The 16,779-nt window shown below is 46.9% G+C and overlaps 1 protein-coding gene across 7 annotated transcripts in view; it reads right to left on the minus strand.

Moving 5' to 3' along the window:
- Positions 1 to 1,880: 1,880 nt before the first annotated feature.
- Positions 1,881 to 16,779, minus strand: part of LOC108922769 (uncharacterized) — a 34,841-nt gene continuing 19,942 nt past the window's right edge. For 2 of the 7 annotated variants that reach the window (XM_018733095.2, XM_018733099.2), the window contains 19 exons: positions 16,151 to 16,323; positions 15,586 to 15,654; positions 15,103 to 15,196; positions 14,652 to 14,750; positions 14,190 to 14,309; positions 13,951 to 14,064; positions 13,049 to 13,224; positions 12,387 to 12,474; positions 12,155 to 12,274; positions 11,838 to 11,904; positions 10,540 to 10,727; positions 9,609 to 9,688; positions 9,020 to 9,199; positions 8,299 to 8,494; positions 4,389 to 7,689; positions 3,423 to 3,544; positions 3,147 to 3,243; positions 2,568 to 2,639; positions 1,881 to 2,335 (listed from right to left, as the gene is read on the minus strand). In XM_018733095.2, coding sequence (XP_018588611.2) covers positions 2,106 to 2,335; positions 2,568 to 2,639; positions 3,147 to 3,243; positions 3,423 to 3,544; positions 4,389 to 7,689; positions 8,299 to 8,494; positions 9,020 to 9,199; positions 9,609 to 9,688; positions 10,540 to 10,727; positions 11,838 to 11,904; positions 12,155 to 12,274; positions 12,387 to 12,474; positions 13,049 to 13,224; positions 13,951 to 14,064; positions 14,190 to 14,309; positions 14,652 to 14,750; positions 15,103 to 15,196; positions 15,586 to 15,654; positions 16,151 to 16,323 — 5,586 coding nt within the window. In that variant the 3' untranslated portion in view covers positions 1,881 to 2,105. The remainder of the gene's footprint in view (positions 2,336 to 2,567; positions 2,640 to 3,146; positions 3,244 to 3,422; positions 3,545 to 4,388; positions 7,690 to 8,298; positions 8,495 to 9,019; positions 9,200 to 9,608; positions 9,689 to 10,539; positions 10,728 to 11,837; positions 11,905 to 12,154; positions 12,275 to 12,386; positions 12,475 to 13,048; positions 13,225 to 13,950; positions 14,065 to 14,189; positions 14,310 to 14,651; positions 14,751 to 15,102; positions 15,197 to 15,585; positions 15,655 to 16,150; positions 16,324 to 16,779) is intronic. The other 5 variants (XM_029255056.1, XM_018733096.2, XM_029255057.1 and 2 more) reach the window with 5 other exon arrangements.

Consider the following 16,779-nt stretch of genomic DNA (forward strand, 5'->3'; position numbering starts at 1 on the left):
TGCTCCGGTTTACTTTATTGCAATTATTAACGTTGTCTTTCCTCATTGGAAGCGGGCTACCTTAAAGTACCTGTGATAAATAAAATGTTAGGAGGAGGGTGTGCCCTTAGCTACAGAGTTCCCAAACTTTTGAAAAGTCTGTCAGTTATTGCCAGAATTCCCCGGACTGTCTCAGCCTTTAAATCCGGGCTTAAGACTTATATGTTCACATTGCGTATCCATGACAGATGTAACTTCTGTCTATTCTTAATTCTGTCTTTGTTGTTTGTGTCTCTTATTCTGTATAAATGTCATTATGTCATCAGTTACTAACTGTTTATTTATTGTTGAGCATTGTTTCCCAGTGATGAGAGCTGAAGAGGCCGGCCGTGATGCCAGCGCTCCATATTGACGGAAACTGATGACTGTCTGCCATGGTAGACGAGACATACCTATGTGAACCGGAAGATCAGCTTATTAGCATTTAGCAACAATGTTATAAATATCTGTAAATTGACTTTAAAGTCTCTTTTAATCTATAATCTGCTGGACGGGTGGGCAGCCAGAGGTTTTTCAGGTGGGAGTTTTTTTTTTTTTTGTTGTTTGTTTCTTTTGCCTGTGGCTACTTGGCTTACTTACAGTTTTACTGATCAACTGAGTTATTGTAGTACTGCAATATAAATTCAACATTTTATTTATATTATGCCTTTGATCTTTTGTTCAGCGCTCTGTGTCACTGTGTGAAGAGTTCTGTACAAATATAGTGATTAGAATGGAATTGAATAGAAGCTGGGGTTTGGTGGTGCAGTGGGCTTCGCCGGGTGCTGCTCACTGGTGGTTCTTGGGTTTAATTCCTGCTTGGGGTGCTTTGCTATGGACTAACATCCTGTCCTGGGTGTGGCCCCTCCCCCTCGAGCCTAGTGACCTGTGTTGCTGGGTTAGGCTCTGGCTTACCGTGGTTTCAATGTGTGTGTGTGTGTGTGTGTGTGTGTGTGTGTGTGTGTGTGTGTGAGTGCGTGTGTGCGAATGGAAGTTTCACCGAAAGACTTTCAGCACCCCCTGTCGGTTAGAAAAGCACATGTGCTGCTGCTTGTGTTCACCTGCTGGTCTGCAGTGAATGGCTGAGAGGAGAAAGGGTGATCAGAGCAGTAAGTGCAGAAGGAAGGTAATGAAATACTCTGCTGTGACAGAATGAACACGAGCCACGGAAATAGAGGACGTCGGAGGCACAATATTCACTTGCACAGTTCTCTCAGTATAATAATTCTTTATTAATTAATATCGTCTTAAAGTGTTATCCTTATAAAATATATAATTTCAACAGGTGGCAGCAGAAATAGAAATAAATAATTGGACTTCCTTTAATGACAAATATTAGTTAGCAAACCAGAAGTATTTTTTCCGAGATTAAAGACAGATTTGATAACAGCAAGAAAAGAAATATTAAATTGTTTTATTAGTGGGCTAGAAACACACAACGGCAACAAGAGTAGTAGTAGTAATAATAATAATAATAATAATAATAATAATAACTTGAAAACTCGGTAGTTTCAGTACTTGCAATGGTTGTTAGCAGCACAGTAATATGGTAACGCGAGTCGTCGATGCGAACAAACCGGACTGACCTTATGTGACCTCTGCAAAGCATTTTAGTTCTCTGTGAGTAAAAAAGAAATGTAGCTGCGGAGGGGATAACAGAGCAGGAAAAGAAAAGGAGCCAAAGTGGGATCTCAAGGAGGATTAATCTAAGTGTGTGTGTGTGTGTGTGTGTGTGTGTGTGTGTGTGTGTGCATGGCAGTTAGAACAATTGGGAAAACACACACACTCAAGAAGTAAACAAATAAATGCTCTCTGAGTCAATGTGTTTTCATTTCATTACATCTCTACATGCCCCCCCCCCCCCCAACACCCAACACCCCACACCCCACCATCCATTTCTGCTCCTTATCCCTTTTTTCCGTTGGATTGAATGTTCCAGAGTTGTCCCGGCAACCCCGATCCCCTGCCAGGTGAGTCCTGCTGGTGGTCACGGAGGCGTGCTGCCGCTCGACGCCGCATGTTCGCCGTCTGGGGAAGGGGGGAAGGCAAAGGGAGCGTAAGGGCTGCGGTTGCTGCGTTCTGCTCGGTCACAATGGTTGAGCTGCTGCATGAACACAGATACACACACATACGCACAGGCACGCACACACACGCGCGCACACACACACACACACACACACACACGCGCGCGCGGGTGCATGTGCAATACCAAGGAGCTCCTGGGATTTGGTTCTGTTCTGGGGGAGTCTGGGCTTTTTCACAGGCGGTTTGCGGTTCGAGGGCCTCTCCGTGTTACCGGGGGTGTCCCGGTCCAGGCCTGGGGGGGGGAGACCGCAACAAATACACACAGCCGCACACGATGTCAGAGGGCAGGGACGCGTGGGGGATGGGCGCGACAGAAGAACACCATGGCAAATGAGAAGGAACGAGAAGCTACGAGAGCCAAGCGTGCGAGCACAGGTAGCACTGGTAGCGCAGGTACGAGGAAACGCGGCTCCGCTCCCAAAAGACCCAAAGAGATGGGCCTCCAAGGGCCGCAGCGCCGGTACCTTTGTCAGAAGAGAGAGGCTTCTTGCTTCGCTGGGGCTTCACTGGCACTGGGGGTCTAACTGCCTCTTCACCTGTTCAGAACATGTCCTCATCATCACCATCATCAAAGCCATCGACTTCATCATCTCAGTCATCAGCAATGTCATTATTGTCTTCACCGCAAACGTTGTCAAATACGTCATAACCTTCATCGTCTCACCATTCTTAATATCCCCGCTGTCATCACCTCTGCAGTGATCTTCTTCTTCGTGAACATTGTCGCCTATACTCTAGTGACCACATTACATCCATCATCACTGTCCTCACCAGTGCCGCGATCATCATCGTCATCCTCAGCACTTTCGCTGTGGTCATCTTCATCATCACCATTACCATCATCGCTTTTTCACAATCACTGCCTTTACTGCTAGCATCACAGCAACACACCAAGACAAGTTCACTCCCGTGTGTTCCATGTCACCGTGTTTCACCTCATCGCACCGCGGTGCAATGAGGTTTGCCTTCATGAGGCCTAAGTGATGAGAGCAAATGAGCAGCAGCACAAATTCACAGGCTGCACACCCACATGTGTTGGCTACCTTGAGGGACTGGCACTTCAGATCTCAAGCCAGTCTTGCCAGAAGGGGGCGGGACCCTTTTCTCATTGGACATCTCGGGCGCGGGGACATTGACTGGCTGTGTGCAGGGGAGATGAACACCAAGACTGAATTGACACACTCGCATTCGGGCAACGGCACACAAAGAACGACGCGCACCCACACTGGTCATTGAGACTCATGAGAAAAAGCACAGGTGGACACACAAAGGTACGAACACGCGGGAACAGGTGAGCGCGGGCGAACATGCGCACACACCTTTTCCGGGAGGGGAGGCGGCCGCACCTCTGTTTCCTTGCCGCTCTCCGCCGCTTCGAGTCTCTCTTTCGTTTGCTTCCTCTGCGCGTCCCTGTCTCCGTTCGCATTCACGTCCTCCACACCTGGGCACGGGACAAATTGCAAGGGGAGTAAAACGAGCTGCTCGTTGTGTGTCAGCCCGTATTGCGTGTCCTCGCTGTCACCATGGTAACAGACTGCTTCAAACTCAACAGTTTTACTCCAGTTTTTCACTTTGGTCATTTGGAAATCTTCAGTGTTGCCATTTTACACTGTCAAAAAACCTAACAGAATAAATTTCCAAGACGCGAGTTGTGCTCGACCTGCCAAAATGCTCTCATGTGTTGCCCCTCCTCAGTCCTTCAGAACATACTCTACAAGATGATCAAGGCATCTGCACCCTGATACCTGCAGGTCCTGATCACTTCCTACAGCCCAGCAAGATCTCTGTGTTCCTCCACCTCCAGACGCTTGGAAGTCCAAAATCCTTGGGGGTCCAAAATCCATCAGTTCTTGAATTTGCCCCACACATCCTGGACTCCCTGTGTCCCTCAGAGCTGCTGGAACCCTCTCACACTGAAGAAGGGTCTCGAACCCATCTCGTCGAGAGCCGCTTCTCTGCCAATCTCCTGACGGCTCCATCAGGGAGTCCAAAACCATCTGCTCTGATCATCTAAGCATTTGCTATTTGAATGTCACCTCTGTAGGTATTGCTACTGGAGGGATCAGCAAAGTGGTGGTATCACCACTAGGAACATCCATCGCTGGGGACTAGGAAGCTGCACTACATTTACTTTTATTAATTGACTTGATGCATTTCTCCAGAACAACATTCATGTCTGAGTAAAGAAAAGTACATCAGGAACAGGTGATGAGCTTTAGACACAGACAGCGATTATCTGGAGAATGAACGACTGATCACACTGTTCAAACGAAAGGCTGCAGTACCAGATGTCTCCTGCAGGTGTCTCTGTCTCAACTTGGCCAGGGTGGGCTTGCTGCTCTGAGGGGGAGGGTCTGGTTTTCTCCCATAGTGGACAAGCCTGTCCACATCTCCTCCCACCCGTCTTCTTTCCGCTAAGAGAGGGGCATCGTCCTGTCTGCCCCTCTGGGTGAAGGCCACTGTGACTGTCTCAGACGCAGCCTGCTGCTCCCTCAGCCGGAGGGACATGGCCCGTCTGTACGTCTGTGTGTCCGGCGCCGTCTGTCTGTCGCCCTGATTTTCCGATGCTGTGCGCCTGTAAGCATGTGCATCCCACACTGGTTGTCCATCTGTCTGCACGGAATCTTTTTGTCTGTCCACCTGCGTGACTGGAACCATCCGTCTTTCCGAATGCCTGTCCAAAGTGCTCGATCCGGCCTGTCTGTCGCTGAGTCCACTAGACACCGAGTGTCTCTCAACCTGGCAGTATAGTCCCTGTGGCACCCTGCTGGACTGCCTGTCTACTGGCATGAATTCCCCAATTCGTCTGTCTCTCTGTGTGTCTGTTCCTCCCTGTCTGTCCATTGCTTGGTTCACCACTGTCTGTCTTTGGGTTTGTCTCTCACTTCTTATTTGCCTGTCAAATGTTAACAGTGCACCGGTCTGTCTATATGTCTGTCTGTCCACTGGGTCTCCTCCGGCCTGTCTGTGTACCTGTCTGTCCATCATTGGGTCTCCTCCAGCCTGTCTATGCACCTGTCTGTCCATTGTTGTGTCTCCCCCGGTCTGTCTATATGTCTGTCTGTCCACTGGGTCTCCCCCAGCCTGTCTGTGTACCTGCCTGTCCATTGTTGGGTCTCCTCTGGCCTGTCTATGTACCTGCCTGTCCGTTGTTGGGTCTCCTCCAACCTGTCTATATTTCTGCCTGTCCATTGTTGGGTCTCCTGTTATCTGTCTGTATGATAGTCTGTCGGTTGTTGTGTCTCCTGCAGCCTTTCTGTATGGCTGCCTGTCCATTGTTGGGTCTCTTCCAGTCTGCCTAAATGTCTCTTTGTCCACTGCTGAGTCTGTCCCTATTTGTCTGTATGTCTGTGTGTCAATTGTTGGATCTCCTCCAGCATGTTTATATGTATGTCTGTCCATTGCTTGATCTCCTTCACTTTCTTTATGTATCTGCCTGTCCATTTGGTCTCCTGTCTGCGTATGCCCCTGTCTGTCCATACTCATATTTCCTCCTGCCAGTCTATGTGTTTGTCCGTCCACAGGATCTCCTCCACTCTGTGAGTGTGTTTGTCTGTCCAGTGCTGGCTCTCTTCCAGCCTGTCTTTGCATCTGTCTCACCATTCCAGCATGTCTGTGTGTTTGTGTCTCCATTGCTGGCTGCCTGTCGACTGCTGAGTCCTTTTCTGTCTGTCGATATATTTGTCTTTCTGTCTGTCTGTCCATCGTTGGAATATTTCCTGCCTCTTTATATAGCTGTCGTTCGGTACCAGATTGCCTGTCCATTGCTATTTGTGCCACTGCTTGTCTGTATGCCTGTCTCTCCGATCCTGTTTCTCTGTCCACTGTTGGCTCCACCACAAGCTGACCATGTGCCTGTATCTCTGCTCCTGGGTGCTTGGCTATAGTTGGGGACACTCCTGCTTCTCTAAACATGTGTCTTTCCAAACCACGCTGCCTGTCTATTGCTAGTTCTGCCCCCATCTGTCTCTCAGTTTCAAGGTGTCTGTCCATTGTTGGGGACAGCACTACCTCTCTATGTGTCTGTCTCTCCAGTCCAGACTGTCTGTCTATTGTCAGTTCTGCCATAATATGTCTGCATGACTGATTCCCTGTCCCTGTCTCATAGTTTACTGTCTGCTGTGTTTCTGTTGGTCTATATATCTGTCTCACAGCTTCTGGTTGACAGTCTGTTGTTGGGGACACAACTGCCTCTCTATGTATTTGTCTCTCCAAACCAATCTGTCTGTCAGTTGCGGGATCTGCTCCCACGTGCCTGTACGCCTGTCTCCCCTTTCCTGCCTCCCGATCCATTTTTAGCTGTGTCTCTGTCTGTCTATATGTCTGTCGCTCTGTTACTAAAGGTCTGTCCATTGTTGGGGTCACCCCTGGTTCCCTATACGTCTGTCTCTGCAAGCCAGACTGTCTGTCTATTGTTAGTTCTGTCCCCACTTGTCTGTATGCCTGTTTTGCTGCTCTCGTCTCTCTGTCCACTGTTTGCTGTGCCTCCAATTGCCTGTACATCTGTCTTTCTGTTGCTGATGGTCTGTCCATTGTTGGCGTTACCCCTGTCTCTCTGTACATATGTCTCTCGGAGCTAGACTGTCTGTCTATCGTTTGTTCTGTCCCCGCTTGTCGGTATGCCTGTCTCGCTGTTCCTCTCTCTCTGTCCATTGTCGGTTGCATTTCTATCTGTCTGTACATCTGTCTCTCTGTTACTGTTGGTCTGTCCATCGTTGGGGTCACCCCTGTCTCCTTGTATGTCTGTCTCTCCAAACCTGAATGTCTGTCTATTGTTAGTTCTGTCTCCACTTGCATGTATGACTGTCTCCCTGCTCTTGCCTCTGTGTCCATTGCTTGCTGTGTCTCTGTCTGTCTGTATGTCTGTCTCTCTGTTACTGATGGTCTGTCCATAGTTGAGGTCACCTCTGGTTCTCTATGTTTCTGTCTTTCTGAACCAGTATGTCTGTCTATCGTTAGTTCTGTCCCTACTTGCCTATGTGCCTGTCTCCCTGTTCTGGTTTCTCCATCCACCGTTAGTTGTGTCTCTATTGGTCTGTATGTCTGTCTTTCAGTTACGGATGGTCTGTCCATCGTCGGGGTCACCCCTGTCTCTCTGTATGTCTGTCTCTCCAAACCAGACTGTCTGTCGATCATTAGATCTGAGTCCACAAGCCTGTGTGCCTGTCTCATTGCTCCTGTCTCTCTGTCTAATGTTGAGTCTGCCTCTGAGGGTCTGTGTGTCAGTCTCTCTGATTCTGACTGTCCATCCACTGTTGGGGTCACTCCTGTCTCTCTGTGCGTCTGCCTCTCTGAGACTGCCTTTCTGTCTGCTGATATATCTGCTGCTCCCCTTCCCTGTCTTTCTCCATCCATCGCTGCCTGTTTAGGTGTCCATCTCTCTGTTCCTGGCTGTCTGTTCATTGTCGGCGCCGTCCCCGTCTGTGTAGGTGTCTGTCTCTCCATTCGGGCCTGGCTGTCTATTGTCAGCTCGAGGACTTTTTGTCCGTGAGTCTGCCTCTCCGTCTCCGAATCTCGGTCCGCTGCAGGATCCACCAGTGTTTGCCTGTGGGTCTGTCTGTCTGTCTCCCGAGCTGCTTCTGACATCTGGAACATGACAGAGTGGGAAGAGATTCGCTGATGATGTCATACAGTAATACAGGCGTCCCTGAGCCGAACCTGTCTCCCGTCTCACTTATTTCTTAGTTCTGGTTCACACTAGTTCTTAATCCATTCCTTTTAAATCTCCAGTGTACTAATTAGTCGGGTAAAGCAGAGAGCAAACACCAGCTGACCAAAATACTTTTTTTTTTTTTTATTTTGGGGATGGATGCATTTCGGCGGGAAGCCTATATCACTGTCCAGCTTCATCAAAGTTTAATTCTTCAGTTTAAATTGGAAAAAATAAATAATAACTAAATAACTAAATAAAGTAAATGACTAAAAAAACATCTTTTTCACAAAATGTTTCCCTTTCTTTTTACAAAACTTGCAAAACTCCTGTTACATTTTAAACACAGAGCAAGCCTGAGTGAAACCAAGTTTAAAACATCAGAACAGTTCTGGAATCCTCTAAAGAACAAAAATCACAACTGTGTGTTTAATGTTTCAGCTGCTATTTGGGTGCAGAGTCTGTCAAATTGTCACAGTGGTTACTTCGCCAAAAACATGGTTTTACATGGTAATTGTACAGACAGAGCCAGACAATGTCCTCACCTGTCTTGATGAGAGACTGGAGGGTTTTCCCTCTAAACCAAGCCTTACGTCCTGCGGGGACTGAACCTCTGTCTGCCCCACCTGCTCCGTCTCTCTCTGTTTTTCTACCCGCTTCTCAGCCCCCTCTCCGGGAGAATCGGCCCTCCCAGGAATCCTCGGGGGCTGCAGCAGCGTGTAGACATTTTCAGTGGCAGTGCTGTGGAGAGACGAAGAGGCTCAGACGTGTCTCTCTGTACCGCAGTCTAAGGGTGAAGTCTGTTCCTGCAGTAGCGTGACACTGCCTTTCTGTGGCCTTCTAGGGTTGTGGAAAACATACTTTTTTGGTGAATAGTGGGGGTTAGATACAGTACTAACCCTAACCCCTAACCACTAACCACTAACCACTAACAAATAACCCTAATCCTAACAACTACCCCTAACCCCTAACCACTACCGCTAACCCTAACCACTAACCACTAACCCCTAACCCCTAAATCCAACCACTACTGCTAACCCTAAATCATAACCCTAACCTCACTCAACCTACATCAATAGACAGATCACATTTAAGGGGCTTAAACTAGGGCAATGGAACTTGGATCTTGGATCTCTGGAATATGGAACATCACTGCACTCCTTACCCACACGGTAGGTACTTCAAAAGGATACTTCACAGAAGAGCACCTTGCGCCAAAGGTCGATGATGGATTGGAAATGGGTGCATTTGATAAGACTGCCATACCCAGTGGGTGCTGTGGCCACTGTCCGACATTCGTCTCCACAGGCTCCTCCCCATCCGCCAGTTTCCGTGCCCTGATTGGACAGCGTCGAGTGACGGTTCCTCCGGAAACTGAAGATGGCCAACATGTTGCGTCTTTTCTTCCTGCGGAGCGACTGGGCTTTGTGAAGGGATGACAGCTGACTGAGACAGAGAGGGAGACAAACGGGGAAAGAAGAAACAGGAAAGAAGAGATGAGAGATGAGAGGTGAACATGGGGAGAAGTAAGAAGTAGATGGAATGAAAGTGAAAGAGGAATACACTGGAGGGAGAAAGTGATGTCAGATTCCAGCTGTCGTTCCTCTACATCTCGCACCCTAGAGCGGACTGGCTGATCCCAGTCCTAACCCCCCAGTGTCCCTATTGTCTCTATACTTCTGCAGTGACTAGAGGACCAGTTTGGAGCTGTTGCTAGGTTACACCTTCCATCAGCTTGTGTTGCTCAGGAAGAAAAGCTTGAATGCTTCTGCTTATTGTTTATTTGTGTGTCCTTCCTGCCTGTGTCTGGTGTGTTTGTGTGTGTGTGTGTGTGTGTGTGTGTGTGTGTGTATACCTGTCAGGCAGAACTCTCTTTGTGTAAAAATCTGGAAGTCCATCGTCAATCGGTGTCACTACTCCGTTCTCAGTGCAGTGCTGAGCAAGAGAGAGAGAGAGAATGAAACAATTTTCATCACTTATGTTTATTCATATTCCTTTCTGTTCTTCTCGCAAATGCAATAAAGAGAGCAATAAAGCACATTTCATTGTCATTTAAATTAATTCTTACTGACTTTTCCTCATCCTTTTCAAATAATAACAGCGACAAGGAGACCGAGAGGCAAATAAATGAATATGAGAATGATCTGGAGAAAAAATACATATATGAATATATATTTTTTCTTATGTTCAGGACTATCCCCAGTCAGCAGGAAGACCTCCAGCAGCCTCAGTCAACGTGCCACAAGATGTGCAATGAGGTTTCTGGGCAGAAAATCAACGGACTCCGAGCGCTCCATCCCTCGGGGAGCGGTTCCCACTTCATATTTGAGCGCCTTGCTGTTTACACACTCCAAAATTATTACTTAACCCTGTTAACATAATTGGCTTTGCGCGCCTCTCCCGGGGAATTATCCAAACACAATTCGAAGAGCCGCGAGCCAGCGTGGCCTGCAGTCATACGTGTTTCGGTTTATTTGTGTTGTGCATCATTAGATTCAATTAAAAAGCCTTTTTGGGGGGCAATATTGTCAATTAATCTCTGGAAGTGAACAGGAAGTTGGGCTCTCGTGAGTTGAAATTAAAAGACCCAGATGCAAAAATCTGCTCTTCCAGGTCTCAGGATCCATGTATCAGCAATAAGCTCTGCCAGTGCAGAGCAGTTAAGGAACTGCTTGACCCATTAGCGAGGAGCTTCACACGCGTCTGAACACAGTTGATTGGAGCCTCTGTCCACGTGTGTTACGCACGTATCAACACGCACTGATTTACGTTACAGAATGTCTCACTGAGTAGAGAGACGCATGTCCTCCGCGATGCCTCCTCGGGGGCCTCGGTCTGACGCGGGTCACGTGATGCAGCGGTGCGCCTTGGGTAGGCAGGGTGGAGAGACACTCCCACGATGCCGAGCGGGATAGGGGAGATGAGAGAGGCGGTGCTGAGGGTGGTGTTGAAGAGCTGGAATCATCACAAAGGCCTGTGAGAGGAAAGGGGATGAGACACAGATTCCACAGTTTGGTTTTTTCAGTATCTTTATTAGCGTGATGCTATAAACGTGAAATTTCTAAAATTAAAAAATATATTCTCCCAGATTCCTTCTCTGTCCTGTCCTGTAATCTTCCTCCAATGAATGTGTAACATTCCCCACCTTGTTCTTGATCCCTGACACTCAGAAACTGCAGATATGAGCTGTAAACATTGTGGAATTGAGTTGAATTAAGGGGGTTCCATCAGTCCATTGCGTTTACTTGCTCTTTCGTGTCACCCATTGGCTCAGCAGGTAAACAGGCAGGTAAAATTCGTAACATGATGGCCAATAATGCATTGGTCGTTTGGTCACACGACTATACCATTACAGTGTTCTTTACCTCTTGTTCTAAATGTCTGCTGAATGCGTCATGTTTAATCATAACACAGCTTTCCCCGATATTTCTTTTTCTTTCCCCCAACAAAGGGCTGGCATGCAATCCAGGGTGTCCCTCACCTTGCTTCCAGGCTTCCGATATAAACTCTGGACCACTGCAACTGTCTACTGTGATTAGTGGTTACCAATAGCAACCAACAGCAAGCGGGAACTGGTATTTCTTTGAGTTTGGAATTTAATTTCTATGTAATGGACAGAAGACTGTCTTAGAGGTAACAAGGGGTAGCAGGATGGGAAAAGGCTTGGGGTAGTGGCGCAGTAGAGGACCACGATTAGTAGGATGGGAGTAGGCAACAGGTAATAGGATGAGAGTTTACAGCTATAATAGGGTATGAGGAGAGTAGAGTTAGTACAATGGGAGTAGACATGGAGTAACTGGATGGGAAAAACCAGCCTCTCCAGGGTGATAGCTTGGCAAGGGTAGTAGAATATGTGTAGATTGGGGATTATAGAATGGAATAGGACAAACGTGGTAAAATGAGAGTAGACGTGGGATAAAGGAGGACAGTAAAGTGGTAGTGTGACATGAGTTAAGGGAAGTGAACATATCCTATTTGTTCCTCCTCGGGAGGAGACCGGAGTCCCCGTGTTCTGAGAGGGGAACCGAAAACACTGAGCTGGAAACACATCCCTTATGAACATGAATTTTACAGACATGCTCACTCAGTCTGGTGGAGACAGGACGAATTCTTCTCGTCCTTCCACTTCGCTTCTTAATCGCCAGTGTGTCCTAGAAAAGAAAATGTTGATCGTTTCGTAAATAAAAAACAAACAAACAAGCAAACATACGTGCTTCTCCCAGAAAGCCACAGCCTGATTACTGGAGCTGATGAAGACACCGTGGTAACATACTGGCTGTGGAAGTGTATCATTCTGTGTTTCGTCATTACACTGCAGCTGAAAAATGACTGTTTTACTCTGATATTTTAGTGATGTTTTCACTGTTTGAACTGAGTTTGACTTGATGTGGTCACACTCACAATGCTGGCAGCCAGTTCCTCATCTGTCATTTCCAGGGAATCCCGGTGTCGGTGAGACCCTGAACCTGTTCCTCCGTCGCCATCGTCCTCCCAGTGCTTCACCTGAGCCACCTGATGGGTCTGACAGAATCGCACACAAGGCACCACTTTACACGCACACATCTGTCTATATTTACAGAGACGGACACACAGCGAGAAGGCGAGGAGCTGAGAGGGAGATGGGAGACAGTACCAAGGACTTGTGCATGGAGTAAAGTTCCTGAAGGATCTGATCCACAATGGAGTTGGTGAGATAGGAGACGACCGACAGCTTGACCTCCCTGAGACAGAAGGAGAGAGAGAGGAGAGGTGACACGGTCATGTTCCGCACACACATTCAGTAAATGAATACACACACGCTGGCTCCTCGTTCCAAGTTACCAGTTTTTGAAGATACAAACATATGGTAAGGAGTGTGAGACAGACTTCATTCTGTTCACTTCCAGACTGATTACAATTCGTGTCCAGTGTTTCTAAGCATATGTGGTCAGTAAGGTAAGAGATGCTGAACATGCTCTCAGGATCAATCAGTCAACAACTGAAAATGAACAGGAGTTTAAAGAGCTAACCTCTTTTTATTGCATCATCTTAATTCAGTTGTGATATTAATGTAGCTCAATTTTTTTTTTTTCTTGAATTAAGTCCTTACAGACTGACTTCCGGTCTCAAGTGTGTTGATTAGTTGAAGGACCACTGTCTCAGTGTGTCAGTGTTTCATCTCCACTCCATTAACTCTCTTCCTCCTTCTGAGAAGAACCTCCATCTGCACTCCCCCCCCCCCCCCCCCCCCACTTCCCAAATCCTCCCTCTTCCTGTTCCGCCCCAGATTAGGCCCCGTCTCTTTCCCTCCCTCACTCCATTGCTCGGTGAATGTCCAGTGCTGCTCTCTCCATCAGCGCGCTGCGGATGGCACAGCGAGGCACGGACACGCGCTCGGTGACGGAAGAAAGGGGCGGGGTCAGTCGCTCCGCGGTGCTGGACGACAGAGGACACAGCTCTCGGCAGAGGGACACCATGGAGTCCACAATCACCTGAGTGGACAGATGAAGCCGATGAAAGCAAAGTGAATCAGCAAGTCTTCCAATAAAAGAACTTTCTCTTCATGAACTAGGTGGTCAAGCGCTTAAAATGTTATGAGAGCAACCAATATCTGTCTGTTAAAATGTTACATTATTTAGAAGTAATACATGTAAAATTATCATTTATAACAACTTAATTAGCACATAACATACAACTGATTGACTTTCTTTAGCAATTTTGCTAATTTTGCATAGGGTCCAATAACAGAACCGCTACCGCAAGTCTTGTGATCACTGGTTTAGTTCTTTAACTACTTTCATCCTTATTCTGCCCAGTTTATTACCATAAACCTTTATTTGCTGACAGCATTGTCTCAGGCGATTTACTGTGTCAAGATATCAAACTTCTATAGCAATGTACCCATTTACAGAGTGTTGTATTTTTACTGGCGCAAACACAGAAAGTTGAAGGAACTCAAGCACAGACGACCAGACATGGCAGTAGGTGGCGTAGTGATTACAGTTGCCATCCTCCATTTGAAGGACGCAGGATTAAATCCCACCTCCTGCTTTAGAACCCTTGATCGCTTTGCCTAAACTGACATTGTAACAATAACCTTGCTATATAAAGGGTAAAACATCCGAAGCCCTTCAGAGAAGGGTGCCAGCTGGATAAATAAATTCAGTCATTTAGAAGTATATAGAAATAGGGACTAAATCACAGACAGACTGACTGACCTGTAGTTCTTTGTCAGCTGCCTTGGCTAACTCCCCAGCCAGGGAATCTAGTCTCTGTCTGACTGGCCCGTCCACTGACAGAACATGAGCCAGTTCACAGAGAGATGGGTAGAGCTGAAGGAGAAGAACAGGGGTAACAGGGCAGTCCATGGGGAGACGAGAGGGAACACAAATACCGCAGCTCACATAGGTGGAGGTACAGTTACGAAAGTGGAACTCTTGATGTCGTGCAAACTCACCGCACGAGAATTACGGGCTTCTTTCAGCACTTGTTTGGCGGCCTGAAGCTCTTCCCCCTGCCCTGCTCCCCGTAGTACGGACAGCTGCTGCTGCACTCGCACACAGAGACGCTCCATCACCTGGGGTCAAAAGGTGGGAACCACGAAATGAAAGAGGAGAGAAGAGGCAAATAAAGATCAGTGCACAAAAAGAACCTTAGAGAAGGTAAAAATCACTGTACTATGATTCCTGGCATTTAGAGGAGAGTAAAGGAGGTTTTGTCTGTGTGTGTGTGTGCGTGCGTGCGTGCGTGCATGCGTGTGTGTGTGTATGTGTGGTTCATATATATGTATTAAATGGTTAGAGTTAGGGTTAAGGTTAGGGTTAAGAGATAGGGTTAGGGTTGTATTAATGTTAAGGAATAGGGTTATGGTTAGGGTTAGGGCTAGAGTTATGGTTAGGGTTAAAGGGGTTTCCCATACCTGCTCGGCCGTGCTGGTGACCAGGCCTTGGTGGAGACGGAGCGCCTGACGCTGGGAGAAGCGCTGGGTCTGGTTGTTCCTGAGCAGTGCTCGCTGGATCTGTCCCAACAGGCAGCAAGAAACACACGGAGACTGATTGACATGGAGAAAACACAGTGATTGAGTAGGAGGATGATGACAGAATCAAAGATGAGAAGGATTTCAGTTCGATAGAGAGAAATTTGAATATGGGTAAGAGAAAATAATAAATAAAAGAAACAGTAGAAATAAAAGATGAAATGTGATGAGGATTGAAGGAGAGGAGGAGAGTATTATGAGATGGGATCAATGAAAGATCCTCCTTTGTACATGTTTGTATGTTAATGTGCAACAGAGGAACATCAGGCAACAGACTATGAAAGGACCCCCCCCCCCCCAAAAAAAAAAAAAAACCTGCTACCCACACACCCACCTTGGTCAGAGCCTGCTCTGTCTTTTCGGGATTGTTGCGGTACGCCTGGGTGGCATCACTGAGTGGGAGGGGCATGTACTGAAGGGTGAAGTTGCTGTGAAAAATTTAAATTGGTTGAATTTCACAGAGAAAAACTTTACAAACGATACAACGATGGTGGTGAAGTGAAAGATACATAACAAAACAAAGTGAAGTGATTGTGCATTTAGTGCAAAAAGAATGAAATGCAGAATACAGCAGAATGTTCTCTGAATTTACAGTGTACTGCATGTGTCCTTTTCTAGCTGCAGCTAGGTGTGCCACAGGGCTCAGTCAAAGGTCCTTTTGGTTTTGCTCTCAGTATTTATAGTGGGGCTCCCGTTCAGTGTAAACTGAGCTTCACAACCACGCATTAATCTACTGAGCACTGAATGGTGTGTCTGTGTCTGTCTGAGTGGTGTGCTGGAGTACTTTGAAATGTGCACTAAATATTGAATTTCTCACTGATCCAAGGCTCGGGCGATATCCAAAAATCCTGTCGATGTGGTATTATTACGATCCCATGTCACACTCCTAGGAAGAATGAATTAAGAAAACAGCTGTTAATTAGATAAGCAAACACTTCTAAAAGGAATTAAATGAATAAAGTGCTGCATGTGTCAACCAAATGATGAAGCAAGCAAATAGAGGTAAAAACTCTAACTGATGCATACTGTCATGAAATCATAGAAAAACATTTCCTCAGTGACAAAGAATCTCATCTCTCTTTTATCTCAGTATGACATGGTATTGATTCAACCATCATCTCTTTTTAAATCAGTGTGGTGTTGACAGGTGATTATTCTCATCAGAATGGTGTTGAGTTGACTTCTTCAAGCTAGTTCTCAAGTCAAAAGAACGTCTACCTTTTCTCACCTCATTATTGTATTCATCTGCACCTCTTCCATCTTTCCAGCTTACCTGTTGCTTTTCGTGGTCTACCTCATTTGACCTTACTATGTCTCCTCCACTTGTCTCCTTCACAAATGGGCATGATTTTGCTCTGCTCCTCATTCTATCTCACTCTTACCTGAGCGTGGTGTTGATTTGTAGTGCCTTGCCCAGCATTTTGGCCCCAAGATCCTCCAGGCTGTTCCCGCTGAGGTCCACCTTACGCAAGCAGGTGTTGCTGCCAAGGGCGTTCACCAGCACCGTGCCTCGCGAGCGCAGACGGGAGTCTGCAAGCGAAAGGGACTGAAGCCCCTACGGGTTGGAATGAAATTTGGGGATGGAAATGGCAATGGAAGGGGGGAATGGAAATAAGGTATGGAAAGGGGAATGGATGAATGGAGAAGAAAACAGGAGGGGAGATGCAGAGAAAGATGCAGAAGGTGTATGGAGACCAGATGAGGGTAGAGGAGGACAGGATATGAAGGAGGGGGGCAAAGATTTAAGAAAAATTGTGAAAAAAGAGGGATGGTGAGAAAAATAACAAGAGGGATGGTTAGAAGAAGAAGCAGGAACAAAAACACAACAGAGGAGAAGGCAGAAGTCATGAAATCACAGAGGGAAATGAAGGACAAGGAAATCTATTCAGAGAAGAGGAAGGATACAGAAGAAATCATCTGAGGGAAAGAGCAAAGCGAGCCCTGAACCATGGAAATGTGTCACAAGGGCATCACTGACCAGATACCATATTTCTGTTTCTCTCCAATAAGT

The sequence above is a fragment of the Scleropages formosus genome, chromosome 9 (genome assembly GCF_900964775.1).
Source record: "Scleropages formosus chromosome 9, fSclFor1.1, whole genome shotgun sequence".
Classification (NCBI taxonomy): domain Eukaryota; kingdom Metazoa; phylum Chordata; class Actinopteri; order Osteoglossiformes; family Osteoglossidae; genus Scleropages; species Scleropages formosus.